Source organism: Trifolium pratense, linkage group LG7 (assembly GCF_020283565.1).
Source record: "Trifolium pratense cultivar HEN17-A07 linkage group LG7, ARS_RC_1.1, whole genome shotgun sequence".
In the NCBI taxonomy this organism is placed as follows: domain Eukaryota; kingdom Viridiplantae; phylum Streptophyta; class Magnoliopsida; order Fabales; family Fabaceae; genus Trifolium; species Trifolium pratense.
Window position 1 is genome coordinate 52679372 of NC_060065.1, and position 16891 is coordinate 52696262.

The 16891-nt window shown below is 31.1% G+C and overlaps 2 protein-coding genes across 2 annotated transcripts; both read right to left on the reverse strand.

The window, feature by feature from the left end:
* On the reverse strand, positions 1–1463 carry LOC123898894. The gene is made up of 3 exons (XM_045949926.1): positions 1386–1463; positions 1178–1292; positions 1–404 (listed from the first exon to the last, which is right to left on the reverse strand). Exons 1-3 carry the CDS (start codon positions 1403–1405, stop codon positions 135–137), a joined length of 405 nt encoding a protein of 134 aa, XP_045805882.1. The 5' UTR covers positions 1406–1463; the 3' UTR covers positions 1–134.
* Positions 1464–6368: 4905 nt separating this feature from the next.
* On the reverse strand, positions 6369–10729 carry LOC123898706 (GATA transcription factor 11-like). Its single transcript, XM_045949721.1, has 3 exons — positions 10495–10729; positions 9847–10092; positions 6369–7673 (listed from the first exon to the last, which is right to left on the reverse strand). Exons 1-3 carry the CDS (start codon positions 10501–10503, stop codon positions 6972–6974), a joined length of 957 nt encoding a protein of 318 aa, XP_045805677.1. The 5' UTR covers positions 10504–10729; the 3' UTR covers positions 6369–6971.
* Between the last annotated feature and the right edge of the window lie 6162 nt (positions 10730–16891).

Genomic DNA, 16891 nt, shown 5'->3' on the forward strand with positions numbered 1-16891 from the left:
TTATAACATTCAAACAAATTCATCACTTAATTTAACAGTTTCCATACTAAGGTTCACCTGATAAGTTGCTATTACAACATTCAACTACTTCCAAAAGTTACAAAACATTGCAAATACTTGATTCAACTACCATTCTAGAATTCGATAACATAAACATACATTTTTGTTGGGGGAAGATCCATATTTTCTGGGGGATTTTGGGCAGTGAACAACAACTTAGCTCCATCTTTCACTCCCATTTCTTCCACACATTGAAACCATGCTTTTGAAATATATTTCTCATTACTTCCATCATTCATAGTCTCGATATCGCATTCATAAGACTTAACATCTTCTTCATAAATCAATGTTATCGACTTCTGTTCCTTCGACAAACATTCTTCAACAACACGCTTTGGAAATTTCTGCAACATCAAAACAAACCACCATCATGTATCTATTACTACTTTAGATCCAATTAAAAACTTAACAGCCAAAATGCATCCAGAGGTCTATAAGTTTGACATTTGTAACATATAGGTTGAGATTTTTTTAAGTAACATGGTAATTTGTAGTAACATTTAAGGGCTTCCAGTTATCTTCCGTTACTTAAAAATAGGACCTAGGTGTTACAAGCCTAGAAACGCTTAACTGCATATTTAATCTCTTGTGTTTATTTTAGGTTTCAATTTGGTCCCATTTAAAAAGTTCCGAGTTGGTCCCTTATGTTATTGAAGTCAACATAAGTTTGTCATTTTCGTTAAACTTTGAGTTAAAATTTTCTTTACTTTTTGTTAAATTTTGAGTTAATTTCTTCTAAAATTTTCACATAGTACTCTCTTAAGTTGTACACATACACAAATCCATTAGTCAGGTATAAGATTTAAACAAAAATTTGACTGGAACCACCAATCGTTAGTTGGTTCAACAGAGATTGACGCTGAACTTGATAGAGAGGACCGCGGTTCAATCCCGCAACTGCGATCAAGAGTTGCGATCAAGAGGGGACTGAAACCACTTGATGACAGAACTGACCCCCGAACCAGATTAACTGGTGGTGAAAAAACAAAAACCAAAAATTTGATTGGAACCAAATCAAAACCTAAAATAATCATAAAGAGACCAAATAAGCAATTAAGCAACTTAAAAACCTCTACATGCATTTTGACAATATTTTTTGAAATAAACTTGAACTTACAATGACATTGTCCTCGTTGGATTTAGACTTATCAAACGTTTGTTGCCACATATAGATATCATCTCTAAAAGTGTCGTATTCTTCTTCAATCTCAACGGCAGTAAACCTTTTTTCACTGCATATTTCATTACCAAAACAATAAAATGATTAAACTAATTTAATAAATTCAAAACGATCTTATCTTAAACAGATAATAATCTTGACATACCTCACTGAAGAAGATGACATCTTCACAAACCCTTATCTACCTACCTTCTAGACGCAATAATAAGGAAGTTTATCTTTTACAGTAACTTTTACTAATATTTATACTTTGGTAAAAAAAAAATACAAATTCTTCAATCTCGGGCTACTTCCCATATTAATAGGGCCCAAATATTCAAGCCCAGCCCATTTATGTTTTTTTTTTCTTCCTAAAATACTACTCTCTTCGTCCTAAAACTTTTGTTTTTTTTAGAGTTTTACACATAGATTAAGAAATAATAAATATTGTTATGTTAAGTCATTTTTATCCTTACTTTATTAAGAAAGAGAAAATTTTATTTAATAGATATATTGAGAAATAGTGGAGTATGTGGTATAAATTTGATTTTGGTCGTGTTTTGGATGATCTTCATGAAACGATTTCTAATTTTGATTTGAGCAATTTTACTAGGAAGGACATCATCCCCTTTAAAGCCTGACATGTGTTTGGCGCGTGTTTTGTTTGGTAAAATTGTTCAGGACATGAAAGTTAAGTTTAGTATGACCACAAGACAGAAAACAGTTTTTGAGTGTTTGCAAGCCGCACATGATCATAATTTTCTTCTTGATATTCTTATTGATGAATTAGGTCAGCATATGTCACCAGTGGAGTATCACATTATCCTTAAATACCGCCTTATGATCCCTTTATTTACTATTGATGAGGTTTGTCTTGTTTGTCGTAAGACAACTTTGGGGATCACACAGTGCATTTTAGAGAGCTTCCAGACTTCAAATACAAGCACGACTTTGTTCGATATGTCCTTTTTGATATTTTTAGACGCACATGAATATTTGTAAAAAAGGAGGCCTTGTGAACTTTTTGACCGATTCACATGAAGGACGATCAACTCTCAGACCAACAGATATGATGGTGTATGGGTGGATAGGCAGAAAACATGCATGTATGGATTTGACTGAAGTTTCGCCACTTGTTGGATTAAGGGCCGAGACTTTTACTGTGGATCAGATAGCTTTAAATATTATTGATTTGGGGTTGTGCCTATGATAGAATTTCCTTCTCTCATCACCAAAAAAAAAAAAAAAATCGACCCACCAAAACAAAACTCACTACCCCCCCATGTGTTCTCTCTCGTCGGACACCGCCACCGATGCTCCAAAGAGAGAACTGAGAGCTTGGCGACTAAAGAGAGATGCGGACGACAAGAGTGAGTCGGAGAATCACAGACAGAAACAACGACAATGGTGGTGGTGAGGAGATCCAATTGGATTGATGGAGAGAGAAAGAGAGGGGGGGGGGGGAGAAGAAAGGTAGGATTTTACCAAAATGTCCTTAAATTTTTTGATATTGGATTGTTTAATTATTTTTCTTTGTAACAAAGAATTTAGTGGTAAATCATACTTAGAACTTCAGCCAATATATTGGTCTATTTTACTAGGATTATACAACACAAACAGATCATAAACACCATACTCTCCCAATCTTAACTATGAATAATAATTTAATGTATTTTATTTAAATTTAAATCAAATATATCTAGTGAGCAAAATAAATAGTACTGTATTTATTGGTTTGAATGAAATAAATAGTACTGTATTTATTGGTTTGAATCAAATATATTGGTTTGAATGAATAAATAGTACAAGCATAAACAAAAATAGGAAGAATGAATTATTTTGATCCTAGCATACACCTAGATTATCCCATAAAGTAGTAGGATATGGTATGCATATAGTAAAAATTAATTACATTTGCTGCATATCAAAGAATGTTATGGTACGAAGGATAGAAGCCCTTATTGCATTGTGATTAATACATGTACTTTTAATTATTTTATTCCCAACAACTTATACATGCCTTAACCCTTAGTTGTTAGGGTATATTAAATCTTTACAAAAAAAATAAAAAAAATTAAACCACAGAGGTAGGTAGCTAGATTGGTGCTTGCTATAAGAAAAAATAGGCTGCCTCATAAAAAGAAAAGGTAGTAGGGTGGATGTAGTTCCTTTATTAAGGTGACATAGGACCATTTCAATTCAAAGAGTTAATTTTCCTTTAAAAAATGGGACATGTTATGTATAAACACATAGTAGCTTTTACACGTGCAATACATATTCAATTCAACAAATCAATTAGCATAGAGTAAATTTAATTTATACAGTATATAATGATAAGGGTCATGCTAACCGGTGCCCCGGGGGCACTGGTTAAGGAAACCAAAATTAGAAAGTTTTGAAAAGAAAATAACACTTTTTAAACTTTCGAGAAGTTGACTGCACAAATTCCAATGCCAAATTACTATTTTTGCATTCTTAACTAGTGCCCCGGGGGCACTGTTTAGCATTTTCCTAATGATAATATACATTTAATTAAAATTTCATTATATAAATATTTCTAGATACATTTTAAAAGATAATTTAAAAATAAAGTATTATGATGTGATTTAATTGAATGCATATATAAAACTTTGTTACACTTCATGGAACGGGAGTATGCTCTTCATCCTCATTTCTAAACTTCTTTTGAGAGAAAATTCCCACTAACGACGCTTCATATAAAATAGTATCTACGGAGAACTCCATTCACGGGCAAATTTAATCCCTAATCAATCTTGTGAATTATTTGTTTGTCATAAGTATCCCTTTAATTTGTCGAAGATTAGGATTTTTATTTGATTATGTGTCTCATTCTTTTTCTTCTAGCAATCATTGTTATTTTTCCTTGATTTTTTTTTCTTTATGTGTATAATTAAGAAGAGATTACTTTTGATGCAGTCTCAGTAAAAATAATAATTAGAATATTTTAGAAAGTAAAAAAATTGGTTTTAGTTTATTTATTTATTTTAATTAAAAATATTTTGAATAGTTCATGTGTTTTGAGAGTAGGAATATAAATAGGGGGTATGAAATAAAAGTTTCTGACTTTGGAGACATGAATAACTAGTCCGGTTTATATTTGTATTGGATCAATCTGGTCAATGTTCACAATCAATACTTTAAGGCCCAAACAATGAGAAGATGATACTTACACCTCCTGATTTCTAACTACACTCATTTATTTTAAAAGGTATATATTTGTAAACTACCCTTCCATTCAATCCTCTTGGTGTGGAGCCATGAAATCAAGATTGGGGGACCATGTTCAAAGAGCAAAATTTAGCAGAAAAAAAATTAAATGGTCAAACACAACATATACGAAACATCTTATTTATAGTTAAGTAAAGCCAACTTAAGTTAATCCGGTTGATAATAAATTGACTCATACTTTGCAAAAGTGTGGGTGGATTCAAACTTCTTATGCTTACTTTAGAACCTTGTTGGCAGACAATATCTAAGTACCTCTGTAAGCATTCTTCGAGCTTGAGGCAAACTCTGACCCTAGTGAACTTCTGAAACTCAACTCACCAAATTTTTTATTTTTATATAAAATTTTCTCCTATATTTAAAACCGAATAAACTTCTAAAAGTATCAATGATATATCAACCACGTAAAATTTAGGATTAAATCGTTATATTTGGTCCCTTATATTTATTTTAGGTTTCAATTTGGTCTCTTATGTTTAAAAAGTTTCAAGTTGGTCTTTTTCGTCAGATTTTTGTTTAAATCGTCGACTTGTCTATTGCATTTGTGTACGTGGACCACTTAGGAGAGTACTATGTGAAAGTTTTAGAAGAAATTAACTCAAAATTTAACAAAAAGTTAGAAAAAATTAACTCAAAAATTAACAAAAGGGACCAACTTATGTTGAGATCAATAACACAAGGGACCAACTTGAGAGCAAATTGAAACCTAAAATAAACACAAGGGACTAAATATGCAATTAACCTAAAATTTAAGCCTATTAATTAGAAACGTGGAGAATTAGAAACTGGTGTGGGACACATAAGGAGTAATGGTGTGCTACACTGCTACTCACTTCTATTATGGGACACACATAACCCATGCCTTTTGTTAGGAGTTGGGGTGGTGTACTGGTGCAAGTGTTCAAATTATGTCTTTCCAGTCTTACAGCTAAATTATTTATGTTTATGTTAGGTAAACTAGTTTTCATAATTCACTTAGATTCAAATTTAGCCCTATAAATACAACAATGTTAACTCTTCAGGTAGAGTTATGTTTCTCATTCATGATATTCAAATTACAGCAAAAGAAAATAGTTTTCAGAATATTTGAAAATTTAGCTTATAGAGCACAAATCAAGTTATTGCAATACATTTGTATATAATTTCAGAAAATAGTTTTTAGAGTCCAATAAACTCATCAAAATTCACCAAAAAAAAAAAAAAAACTAAACAGGCTCATCAAATATGAGTGAAACAAGCCATCGTGTTTGATCTAATAGTGAGGTGTTTATGTAGTATTCTAAAAGCTTTAGGTTCGATTCTCAGCTTCATTGTAAACAACAAAATACGAGTGAAACTAAATAAGGTTTTGTCTAACTCCAAAATATGGTAAAAAGATAGGTCTTAAATCAGAGAAGTCTCGTCCCGAGTTCGAGCTCCGCTAGTATCTTTGGAATGAGGTAAATGTAATTACCTTTGTAAGTGATATTTGAGTCCTAAAGTCTTTCTTACCTTGGATTAGGGCACCATTCCTTCACCCTAAGTTTTCGAAATAAAAGAAGAAAAAAAACAAGGTTTTGTCTACCATGCACAATTGAGACAAGTCTTTCTTCGCACACAAACATATTTTCAACATTGAATTAATAAGTTTCACGGTTAGGTTAGACCAATATGTCACATCACATCTCATTTAATTAAATGATGAGACTTAGTAATCAAATAGTGAAAACAAGTCTCTGCAAGGTTAAATATTTGTCTCACTTGTGCACCATAGACTAGAAAAAAAAAAAAAAAAAACTTGTTCAAAGCAAAATCAACAAACCCTTGCACACTGTCAAAAACAAAACATGAACAGCAGTAACATAACAAATAGTGACAATGACAGCATGAAACAAATAAATAGTAAAATGGACATTCAATAAAATAAAAATATTTAAAATGTATAAAATATAATAAAATACATTAAAATCAACAACAAAATCCTTATAAAACAAATTATAGATCAGCAGACACTGACCACCAAAGTTTAAGTAGGAGCTAATTCTTCAAACTAATAATGCTAAAAAAAAAACAAGTTCTAATAGTTTGTTTATAAAAATGGTAAATAACAAAACCCATTTTGAAGCTGTCTGCTCATACAATAGGCATTGCATGTGCTCTTCCACAACAGATTTGTGCCATGTTACCATACATGTGATATCATTGTCTTTTAATTAATCCTTTGACTTCATGTCTTCATAGCACATGCAGCAACCATGTAGCTTCACTGCCATGCCATGTCATCATCATCATCATCATCAAGTTATACATCTACATTAACATACCATTTCTCAACCTCTTCCAACTTTAATGTTTCCTCAATGCCTAACAAAGCACTAATCACTGATCTGCTGCAACTACCTTATTATAATCACCAATCAATTTACATTAATTAAACAAATGATGCTAAGTAATATAACATAGACTAAAATTAAAATTAAAACCACAAACAAAGGAGGTTCCTGTCTGGTACAAGTACCATTCGTCGTCAATAAGATCCATGAGAATGTTGTTGTCCTACAGAATTTCCGGAAAGAGTTGATGAAGCCAACATAGAACGTCCCCTAACACCTTCTTTGACGACTACGCCTCGCATCTCCAGAACCTTCTTGTGACAGTTTGAGTGGACTGATTCTACATAAGTAGGGCTGTTTGCAGGACGGTATTCAGGATAGAGGCGTCCAGACCTGTACCGAACACCACAAGCATTGCACAGTGTTTTTGGGCCTTTAGGTCCCTCTCTCCATTGCGGAGTCTTTGTGACCTCGCAGTGTGTGCATTTTCTAATGATAGCTGATTCTTGTGATGAGGATCTCTTTGTCTCAGCATCACCTGAGAGCACAGAGTCGTCCTTTTTTCTTTGTTTCTTTACTCTGTTTAAATCTGAGTCGGAGGCAGGTGTCTTAAGATATTTTTGAAATGCCGATGGATTAGCAATGAAAGAAAGCGAGAATACAGGATTTGAGCTTGAAGGACGCCGGCGTTTACTTCGAGGACGCTTTACTGGGATCACAGGCAGATCAAAGCTGGAATTCTCACCTGAGGAAGCACTACTTCCTTCGAAAACAGAAACCGGGCTGTATTGAAGCACAACTTTTTTTTCAAAGAAAGATCCATTGTTGGGAAGAGTTTTTCCATATGCTGGTCCAGCAGTTCTTGGCACTTTTATCATTGGGGAGATCTCATTGCACTGCAATGCCAAGTTACCATCAAACCAACTAAAAATGAAATATAAAAATTGGATGCAACATCGAATGCATAAGCTTATTCGAATTAATAATTGAAAGAGGAATCTGTGTGATATGCTACTTCGCTAAAACACAATCATAAAGTATAGTTATCAATTATCAGATGCTGTCAGTTCAAATAAACTAAGTCACTCAAACAACTTACTTATTACAATTTCAGTTTACGATACTTCACAGATGGTCTCAAACTCTTGTCTCTTAAGAAAGTGTGACTAAAGAGACTTGATACGTAACAATTTTCTGTTTCATTATATTGAATTATATCCGTTTAAAAAGCTATAATCAGCAAAGTCTACTTTCAGTCACCTTACAAGTTGCAAGAAGCTTCATCAAATTAAATTTCAGCAGAAACAGAAATTGCTTTGTGCAAGGGGCCAGTTAGTTATTACTGGATCCCACCATTTACCAAATATTATCATACAAGGCACATTCATCTAATAGTCTAATGCTTAAGGAAGTAAATATACATCTTTTTTACACATGCATACCATTTATTCATCATCCAAAATAACCAAACACTGTTCTAATATAGTTGAAAAGAAACTTCCTCACTTTCTCGGAGAACAGCCTATAAATATAAGTATGAGTACCAAGGTGTTGTTAGAACTTGAGACTTACAAATTTACATGGTGAAAACTAATATATTTAAAAATTATCAATATAGCTGCAAATTAATTACATAGAAGTTCATGTTATAACTTATAAGACTACCGATGTTGCTGCTTGTGTTACTACTTATTAGACCTCTCAACAATGTTTTTTTTTGACAAACAATTAAGTTAACTGAATAAAATTTATGAGCAATATATAACACAAAAATTGTCATAAACACAATTTTAAATCCGAGAACCAAACAATAGTGATTGCTAATTCTTTACTACAACACAACTAAAAATTAACCAGATGACCCGTTTCCCAACCTATATCTTTCTTTTTCCCGTTTATGTTTCTTCTGTCATCTTTTTATTTTCCAAAGTCTTCTAATGCCGTCCAAAAATGTATACCAAGAGAAGTTCCGGCAAATTTAATGGGAGAGGAAAGAGATTGCTCAAAGCTTCCTACCTTCCTCCTCCCTTTGTTGTGAAACCCATGAAAAGTTCGAATTTTAGGTGCATAAAGACTGCAAAATATAGCCAAAACAATAGCAGCATCTCCACAGCAAATTAGTGCAGCAGCAGATGAAACAGGGGAACCTTTCTCGTCAATTTTTTAACTATAATATACTCTTTGTGATTTCCTGTTACTACCGAGTACCGAGAATGAGTAAACAATATCGACAGCACACTTCCAAGGGAATTTTGAGTACCACCACAGAGTGTTTGAATCGTAAAATCATACAGAGGACAATTATAAGTAGTTAAACAGATTCCCTACCTTTTTCCCGAGAATGAAACAGATCCTTTAGGCTGTAAAAGAGAGAGAGAGAGAAGGATGATAAAAAATGGGGAGATAAGGTTGACAGAATTGATGTCTTCGAGAAAAAAGGCAGGCGGCTTTTCCGCAATAAAGGTAGAGGATCCTTCCACGATTTTTTGTATTAGATATATTTAAAAGCATGACAACTGAATCTATAACACGCGTAACAACCATTTTTTTCACTCACATTAACCTAAATGACACCAAATTCATCCTACACATCTCCTCTTTAATCCACAAAGTAGTTTAGTTACTAATTAATATACTTTTCTGTTCAATCTGACAATTTTCATAGCCGCCATTCTAGTTTACTTTAGCAAGTCACTCGTCGTGCAAAAGTTCTAATTTGTAAAGACTTACAGCTGTCTAACTAACAGCATTAACACTTCATACTAAAGGTCCTATTTGAAAATTCCGCAAAACATTTCATTCATTAAGCATAAACATAAAGCATCTCAAACAAAACAACCATGGTCAGCAAGCCGATAGATTGACGTCGTTTTCAACTTCACATAATAAAACAATGTATACAATTAATACATCAAATATAAGATCACTGCATTGAAGTATAATCAGGTAATCACAAGTTTTCATGTATACAACTACTACCAAAGAGACAATACATCAGAAAATAAGTTAACCAGACAAAAACATCAAAGTAGTAATCCAATTTAGCATAATTACCGAGATTATACTCACCGGAGCAGAGAAGCCATTCCCAAGTTGGGGATTCTCAATTTTGGGTTTGGCACACAATCCTACCGGTGGCTCTGGAAACACATCAAAACACGGCTCTCCAAGAGCACTCCAATCTTCTTCAGCAGGATTAGTTTCTACATCTTCCAATGGAAAATCAAAAAACTGGAGAACATCATCGAAAACCTCATCCTCCAAACCGTTAAAATTCTTGTCAAAAAACCAAGAGTCCTTCATGTTAGGAATATCCTGTTTCAAAACATAACAAAAGTCCATCAAATTTCATCAAACACACACATTATCACCCTTTACTTCCACACAACACAACATAACTCAAATTTCAACAAAACAAACTATAAAAAAATCATTGGTTCAAAACCACGCAAAAATTCAAACTTTATGCTACAAAAACATTATCTCCACTGACCCAATTTGTAAAACCACGTAATTAACCATAATTAACCATGTTACAGTGAAATTACACACATTGTATTTTTCACGCAAGGCAACAAAATCAACCAAATTTCATCAATTCCCACCATTATAAACAGAAATAAAAAATACCCAGATAAAAAAAAACGAAAAAAAGCATGAAATTCCAATACCTAGTGTTAAAAGGGGGGTAAAAAGGGGATTTAGAAAGTAACAAACCTCAGGCATAGTTGTGAAAGAGTGATGAAATTAAGCACATTGCAGTGATATGAGAACGGAGAGAGAGAAAGTGAAGATAAAATTGAGACAAGAAAGAAGAAAGATCTTAGGAAATTAGGAAGAGAAAATCTCTGTGTCTGAGTTTGGTAAATTAGGTTTTGTTTTTGCAGGCGCTGTGTTACTATGTGGAAGCCCTCATTCTACTCTCGTGATTTAAATCAATTTTTTATTTTTCTTTTCTAAGTGATAATTTCACAACTTATTATTTATTTTTACAAAATTTCAAACATTTTCTTAAAAAAAAAAAACAGAAAAAGAAGAAAAAGATACCTTATAGTTCTTGATTTTTCCTATAATAATGATTTTATTTTTATATAAGAAAAAGTTTGTGCTAGTTGGATCCCGGTTTCGACCTTATTATTATAGTCAAGAAGATTTTAAGTTTCAAAGAGTAATAACAGATATCTTTATATAATTACTTAAGAGTTAAGAATGATGTTCTTTCGTAAAAAAATAAATAAATAAAGAATGACGCTTTATAATGGTATGTCATAATATTATTTCATAAAAGAAGTTTTTTTTTTGGTACATATATTCACCAAGTAAATATATACGAGTTGTCGTGGAAGGGGGCGGCGTAGGTGTAAAATTTGCGAGTTATCGTTTAAGAATGGTATATATTTCTTCTATATTTAATTATAAGAGAAAATTTAGGTAAAATATCATATATCATTTTGGTCATGTTCTCCACTTAAAATTTGACACATCAACAATTTTTTACCATATATCTCCATTTTTAGTGTTAATTTGTTAAAAACTGACATGAAAAAAATAGTTGATGTGTCAAATTTTAATTGAAAATATGACCAAAAGAATATACGATACTTTACCTAAATTTTCTCCCTAATTATATTTCATTAGTATGTTATAATGTGATATTATTTCCTAAAATATTTTGCCTAAATGGATAATACCCGAAGTGTAATTAAAATTGTACCTTTATTGAATAACCCTACATTTTTTTTGTGTGAAATGAATAACCCTACTTTTATTAATATGTTTTTTATATATATTCGATTTACTATTTTTTGTATATAATTCTTATTGTTTAAAGGTAAGAAAGCTAAAGTTACAATATGTCAAAAAAAAAAAACAAAGCTAAAGTTACAAAAATGTAAAAATTGCAAAGCAGGATTATGCGTACCTTTCAAGAAGAAATGAACTGAAACTTAATTTTTTTTAATTTAAATATAATTATCTTTACAGTTTTTTTTTTTGAGTTTAATTGTTGTGCACCGTCGGTGTAATTTTTTTTTACACATACATCCAATGACGCGTTGCCACATCATTTAATGAATGTGACACATCATGTGTTTTTAATTACCATACATGATGTGTCGGTATATTATTGGACGCATGTGCAAAATAACTTTACACCGACGGTGCATATAAATTAAATTCTTTTTTTTTTATTCAAATGGTTATAATTTAACATTTCAAATTTTGTTTATATAATTTTATTTAATCAATGTCTATATTTTTTTTATGAGATGTCTATATTTATTATTTAATAGTGTCTCGTATAAAATTATTTCAAATCAATGAAATCCAAAAAGAAAAAGAAAAAAAATTATTTAACTTTTAGAGGTGTGACAAAACTTTTATAAACATTACTGTATTTTTTAGTTTGAAAACCTTTATGAATAATTTTAATCATTATATTAAGAATAATTCTTTTTTTTTTTTTGACATATATTAAGAATAATTCATGAAAATAGAAAAATGTGATATGTCATTTTTTATACTTTTTTTTTATTACTAATATTATGCATGAATTATAGTCTATATTAGTGTGCCAACAAAAAAGATGTTGAGTTAATTAAAGAAAGGAAAAATGTTGAAATTGAAAGAAAGGAAAAGAAATAAAGAAGGTTGGTCAAATGAAGGTGTAACGGTGATGGAGCATGAGATATGGATCTAAAATGAATTATTAAAAGCAAAAAAAATAGGTGGTGGATCTCAAACAAATTAAAATTAATATTTATTTGAATGATTGTATCACACGCAGATTCATTCATTTGATACACACAAAAACAAAATCCATTCAGCGATCACCGACGCTCGATGCGGGACCAATCACAATTATTACTTTTTTTTTTCTTTCTAATTATCTCTATTTTTTTATATTTTTAGAAATAGTACCTTAATTCTTGTCAAAAAATAAAAGGTATATACTGCCTTGTCCTTTATATACATTTTTGTCCCATGCAAAAAGAACTATTGTATTAAAAGATACGAAATTTTTGCCATCTTTATTTGTTGAAAAATTTGTGGAGTATAGAAGATGAATTTTTTTCTCCTATGCTTCGGTTTTATTTTTTCTCACTAAAAGAAATAGAAGATGAATTTTTTCTATACGTAAGAAGAGTCAACGATTGAATTCATGGTTATAAGATGTTTATATTTTTAATTACTTGAAACAATTTATGGTTGGTAAAAAAAAAAAAGAGCCAATATAGTTTTTGAACCGATATCATTCGTTGAATTGTCTCTTAAATAATGACTTAGATTGTTAAATTATTTATGTGGCATTTAACGATATTAGCTAATAAAAAAAATAAAGGTTAACCGTTAATTTTCAAAAGAATTTGTTGGTGGGGGTTAATGTTGATGATTATTGAATGAATGCATTAGTGGTGATTAATTGTAAAAGTTTGTCTTGATAGGGAGGTTGAAGGGTTAGGGGTTAAGAGAGTTAGAGAATTTAATCTATCTCTCTTAGGAAAGTGGAATTGGATATTGTTGGTAGATCAAGAGGGATTATGGTTTAAAGTGTTGGTTGCTAAATATGGCTTGGAAGATGGGCGAGTGAGTGTAGGTCGTTGGTTCGAGAATAACAATATAATATAGTAGGATGGTTGGTAATTTCGAAAAGATAATTGGTTAGGTGAGAAACCTCTTAATGTTAGATTTTCTAGAGTTTTTTATTTATTTGTTGATAAAAAGATTACGGTGGGAGAGATGTATCAAGGGGGTGAGGGGTGGAGATGGCGCCGGAATCTGTTTGCATGTGAAGATGAATTGTATTTGAAGTGTTTTGTTGCGTTGGATCACGTATTGTTATAGGTTGATGTCACAGATCAATGAAAGTGAAGTCATGTCCCCGATACATGTTATTCCGTTAGCGAAGCTTATCATTTGTTAACTCATATTGTTCTGATAGCATTGTATGTTATTTGGAACACGATTGCACCTTTGAAGGTGTCTCTTTTTAAATGACAGTTATTAAATAATAGATTATCAACAAAAGATAATTTGGTTCGCCACAGAACGGTACATTTGGATTCTTTACTATGTGTAAGTGGTTGTGAAGTCGAGAAAACTTCTAATCACTTAGTTTTTTGTTGCGATTTTTCTCAAGTGTTTTGGAGCAAAGTTCCCAATTGGTTAGGTGTTAATGGTCATCTATCCAATATTGTCGATGAACATGTGATGCAATTTTGTAATGTTTATATTTTTGGTAAAGATGTTCGACCAGACTTACAAGTGATTTGGTTGGCTTGTTGTTGACAACTTTGAAAAGAAAAAAATAGCAAGTTTTTTGCCCATAAAACATCGTCTGCAAACGATGATCGATAAGGTGAAATGTGTATTGTGATGGTAGTTAAAGTCTAGGAAGAAAAAATTTGTTTTTCGCTTTAACTTATGCTGTTTAAAGCGGTTTTGTTAATCTTGTATATATTTTCTTCCGGTCACTTTGTAAATCTTCTTTTGTTAGGTTTAACTCTATTTATATATTTCATTTAGCTTATTTTTTTAAAAAACTAATAAAAATAAATTAAAATGGTAAAATCAAGAGGAAAAATGAATATGAAGAGAAAAGGAAGTAAGAAAAACACATATCCCACAAATCATTTGGTAGTGCAAGTAGTGATATGATAAGGACTAATTTGATCCATGTTACTTATGTTACTTTCTTGACATATTTTAAAAATTGTTGGGGTATAGGGATAAATGTAGGGGTAGAAAAAAAATTCGTGAAGGAAGTATCGTTAAGTGCTTATTATATGGAAAACAACAGTATTAAATAGGTTTTTGGCACAACAAGTGAAATAAATCTTACATCATATACATGTTTATTTTTACTATTCGATCATTATGTATTATATATATTTTTTATAATATAATATCTCTGTGAATTGAGCTAAGTTTGGGGAACATATTATATTATATTTGATCTAATTGTGAGACTTAAATTCAACGATAAAAATAAGTTTATAAATAGTGAAAGAGTTGTCACATTTGCACACTGTAAATTTGGTCCAACAAGCAATGAAAGGACAAATAGTCATGGGACATGAGGTATTGTGTGGCAAAGTGCATAATACACAAGTGAAGTATTTCAATTTTGGGTATTGCTAACTAGTGCCCGGAATACTCGTTAAGTATTTTATTTAAGAAAATAATATATGCGAAAAGTAAAATATTTTAATTTTCAATGTGTTGACTTCATACATTTTCACAAAAACTTACTATTTAAGATGTTTAAAGAGTGTCACGAGGACACTCATTAACATTTTCCTTTTGAAAATAACAAAATATGAGGCCTTTTAATTAAGTAAACTTTAGACCCGAAATCACTCATCTAAATTGTTTCTTTTTATTTCCTTTCAATTAAATAAATGATCTTCACATATATTTAGCTTTTTTTTGTAATTTTATCGTCTTAGCGCGACGTTTTGTTGGTCGTCGTCTTGGTGCAGCGTTTTATTGGTTGTTGTCTTGGTACGGTGTTTGTTCGGTTCAGATTCACTGATTATATTTGATCCGGTGAATATTCAACAATGACTTTGGCGCCGTCAACATTGCAGACTCAGAGACATGGGTATTCCGAGCACCTCAATCTCATCATTTTTGTATGCTTTGTCACATTAGCTGACATTGTGTCGTTGTACAGTATGTTATTAACATGAGTGCTGCTAGTTTGTTTGTGGATTCATTCTTTTCAGTTTTTAACAGTTTTGAATTTGTATTGTTCGATGTATTCTACGAATTTGAATGAATTCCTTTTTAAGTAAAAAAAAACCTTAAGTGCTCAATTAAATATACTTTTCAACTGCATCATAAGGATAGATAAGTGTCATTTTTTTATTTTATTTTATAAAATATCAAAATTGGCAACACGTTCTTGATCCAGAGACAATTTTTTTTTTATTTTTTGGTTTTTACCACCAGTATCCGTCGTATTGGATCGCCTAATTTAATTTGGGGGTCAGTTCTGATATTAAGTGGTTTTAATCCTTTCTCGAGAGACAATTTCTTTGATATATTATTATGAAATATTAATTAAAATATCAATATATTTTTTTGGATACAATTAAAATATCAATATTAAGGGTGATATTTATTCAAACTTTAAAGAGTTGGAACTAATAGTAACAACATTAGCTAGAATATATTATACACACTAGAAAATCAAGATGAATCGACTACTCCATCTGGCCTCATATATAAGCAAAAATTACTTTTTTAGATTCATTCAAAAAGAGATGTATGTTGTCTATAATTTGGATTAGATACATTGTTTTTCTAATGAATCTAAAAAGGTAACTTTTGCTTTTATATATATATATATATGAGGCCGGAGGGAGTATGATACAAATAAATATGTCTTATTCTCCTATGCATTTTAGATCCACTTTTTTAAAAATAAAACAAAAGAAACATCGCCATTGATCCAAAAAGAATTAGCGGCACAACTTGTTGCCCGTTTGCCTTTCACTCATATGTAATTATTTTGGAAATATATAGAATATTGAATTAAGTTATAAACTATAGATATTCAATTATTTTAAATTAACTATGTTTGGCAAACCCTTACTCAAACATAATCTTATTCAATTTATATTCAACTTAGGTTGAAATAGTTCAAAAGGGTAAGAAATACATAAGACATGCGAGAGGTTTTGCACGTAAACCAAGTGAATCTACCAAGAATTTTATGCAAATGTTACATGAAGACAATTTCAACTAAAAGTAAGAATTTTATACAAATGTTAGAAAAATTTGGCCAAAAATTATTCCTATTGAGAATTGAACTTGCGCTCTTTCGAACGATCAATCATAGAGAGAGCTCACATTAACCACTTGAGGTCAATCTCCAAGTTATTTATTTTTTTAATAGAACGTACAATACAAATCTATCTATTAGTGAATAATTGTGGATGGTTTAAATGAAATCCAATCCAATATGCAACATTTATAACTTATCAGCAACTTTAAAATAATCGGTGTACCTGCCATACATGTCCCTAATAAAATTCATTAGTACTAAAGACAATTACCCTCAATATATAGAGGAGTTCCCCTTGTAAGGTTATGTTATATATGTTTGTTA

What these genes read in the sequence shown, in the direction of transcription:
- LOC123898894 (XM_045949926.1), bottom strand. Translation starts at nt 1,405, where the DNA reads ATGTCATCTTCTTCAGTGAG. An exon ending in ATGTCATCTTCTTCAGTGAG is followed by an intron (nt 1,293 to 1,385) that starts GTATGTCAAGAT and finishes TGAAATATGCAG; the next exon opens with TGAAAAAAGGTTTACTGCCG. An exon ending in CCAACGAGGACAATGTCATT is followed by an intron (nt 405 to 1,177) that starts GTAAGTTCAAGT and finishes TTGATGTTGCAG; the next exon opens with AAATTTCCAAAGCGTGTTGT.
- LOC123898706 (XM_045949721.1), bottom strand. An exon ending in GGAATGGCTTCTCTGCTCCG is followed by an intron (nt 7,674 to 9,846) that starts GTGAGTATAATC and finishes TTGGCATTGCAG; the next exon opens with TGCAATGAGATCTCCCCAAT.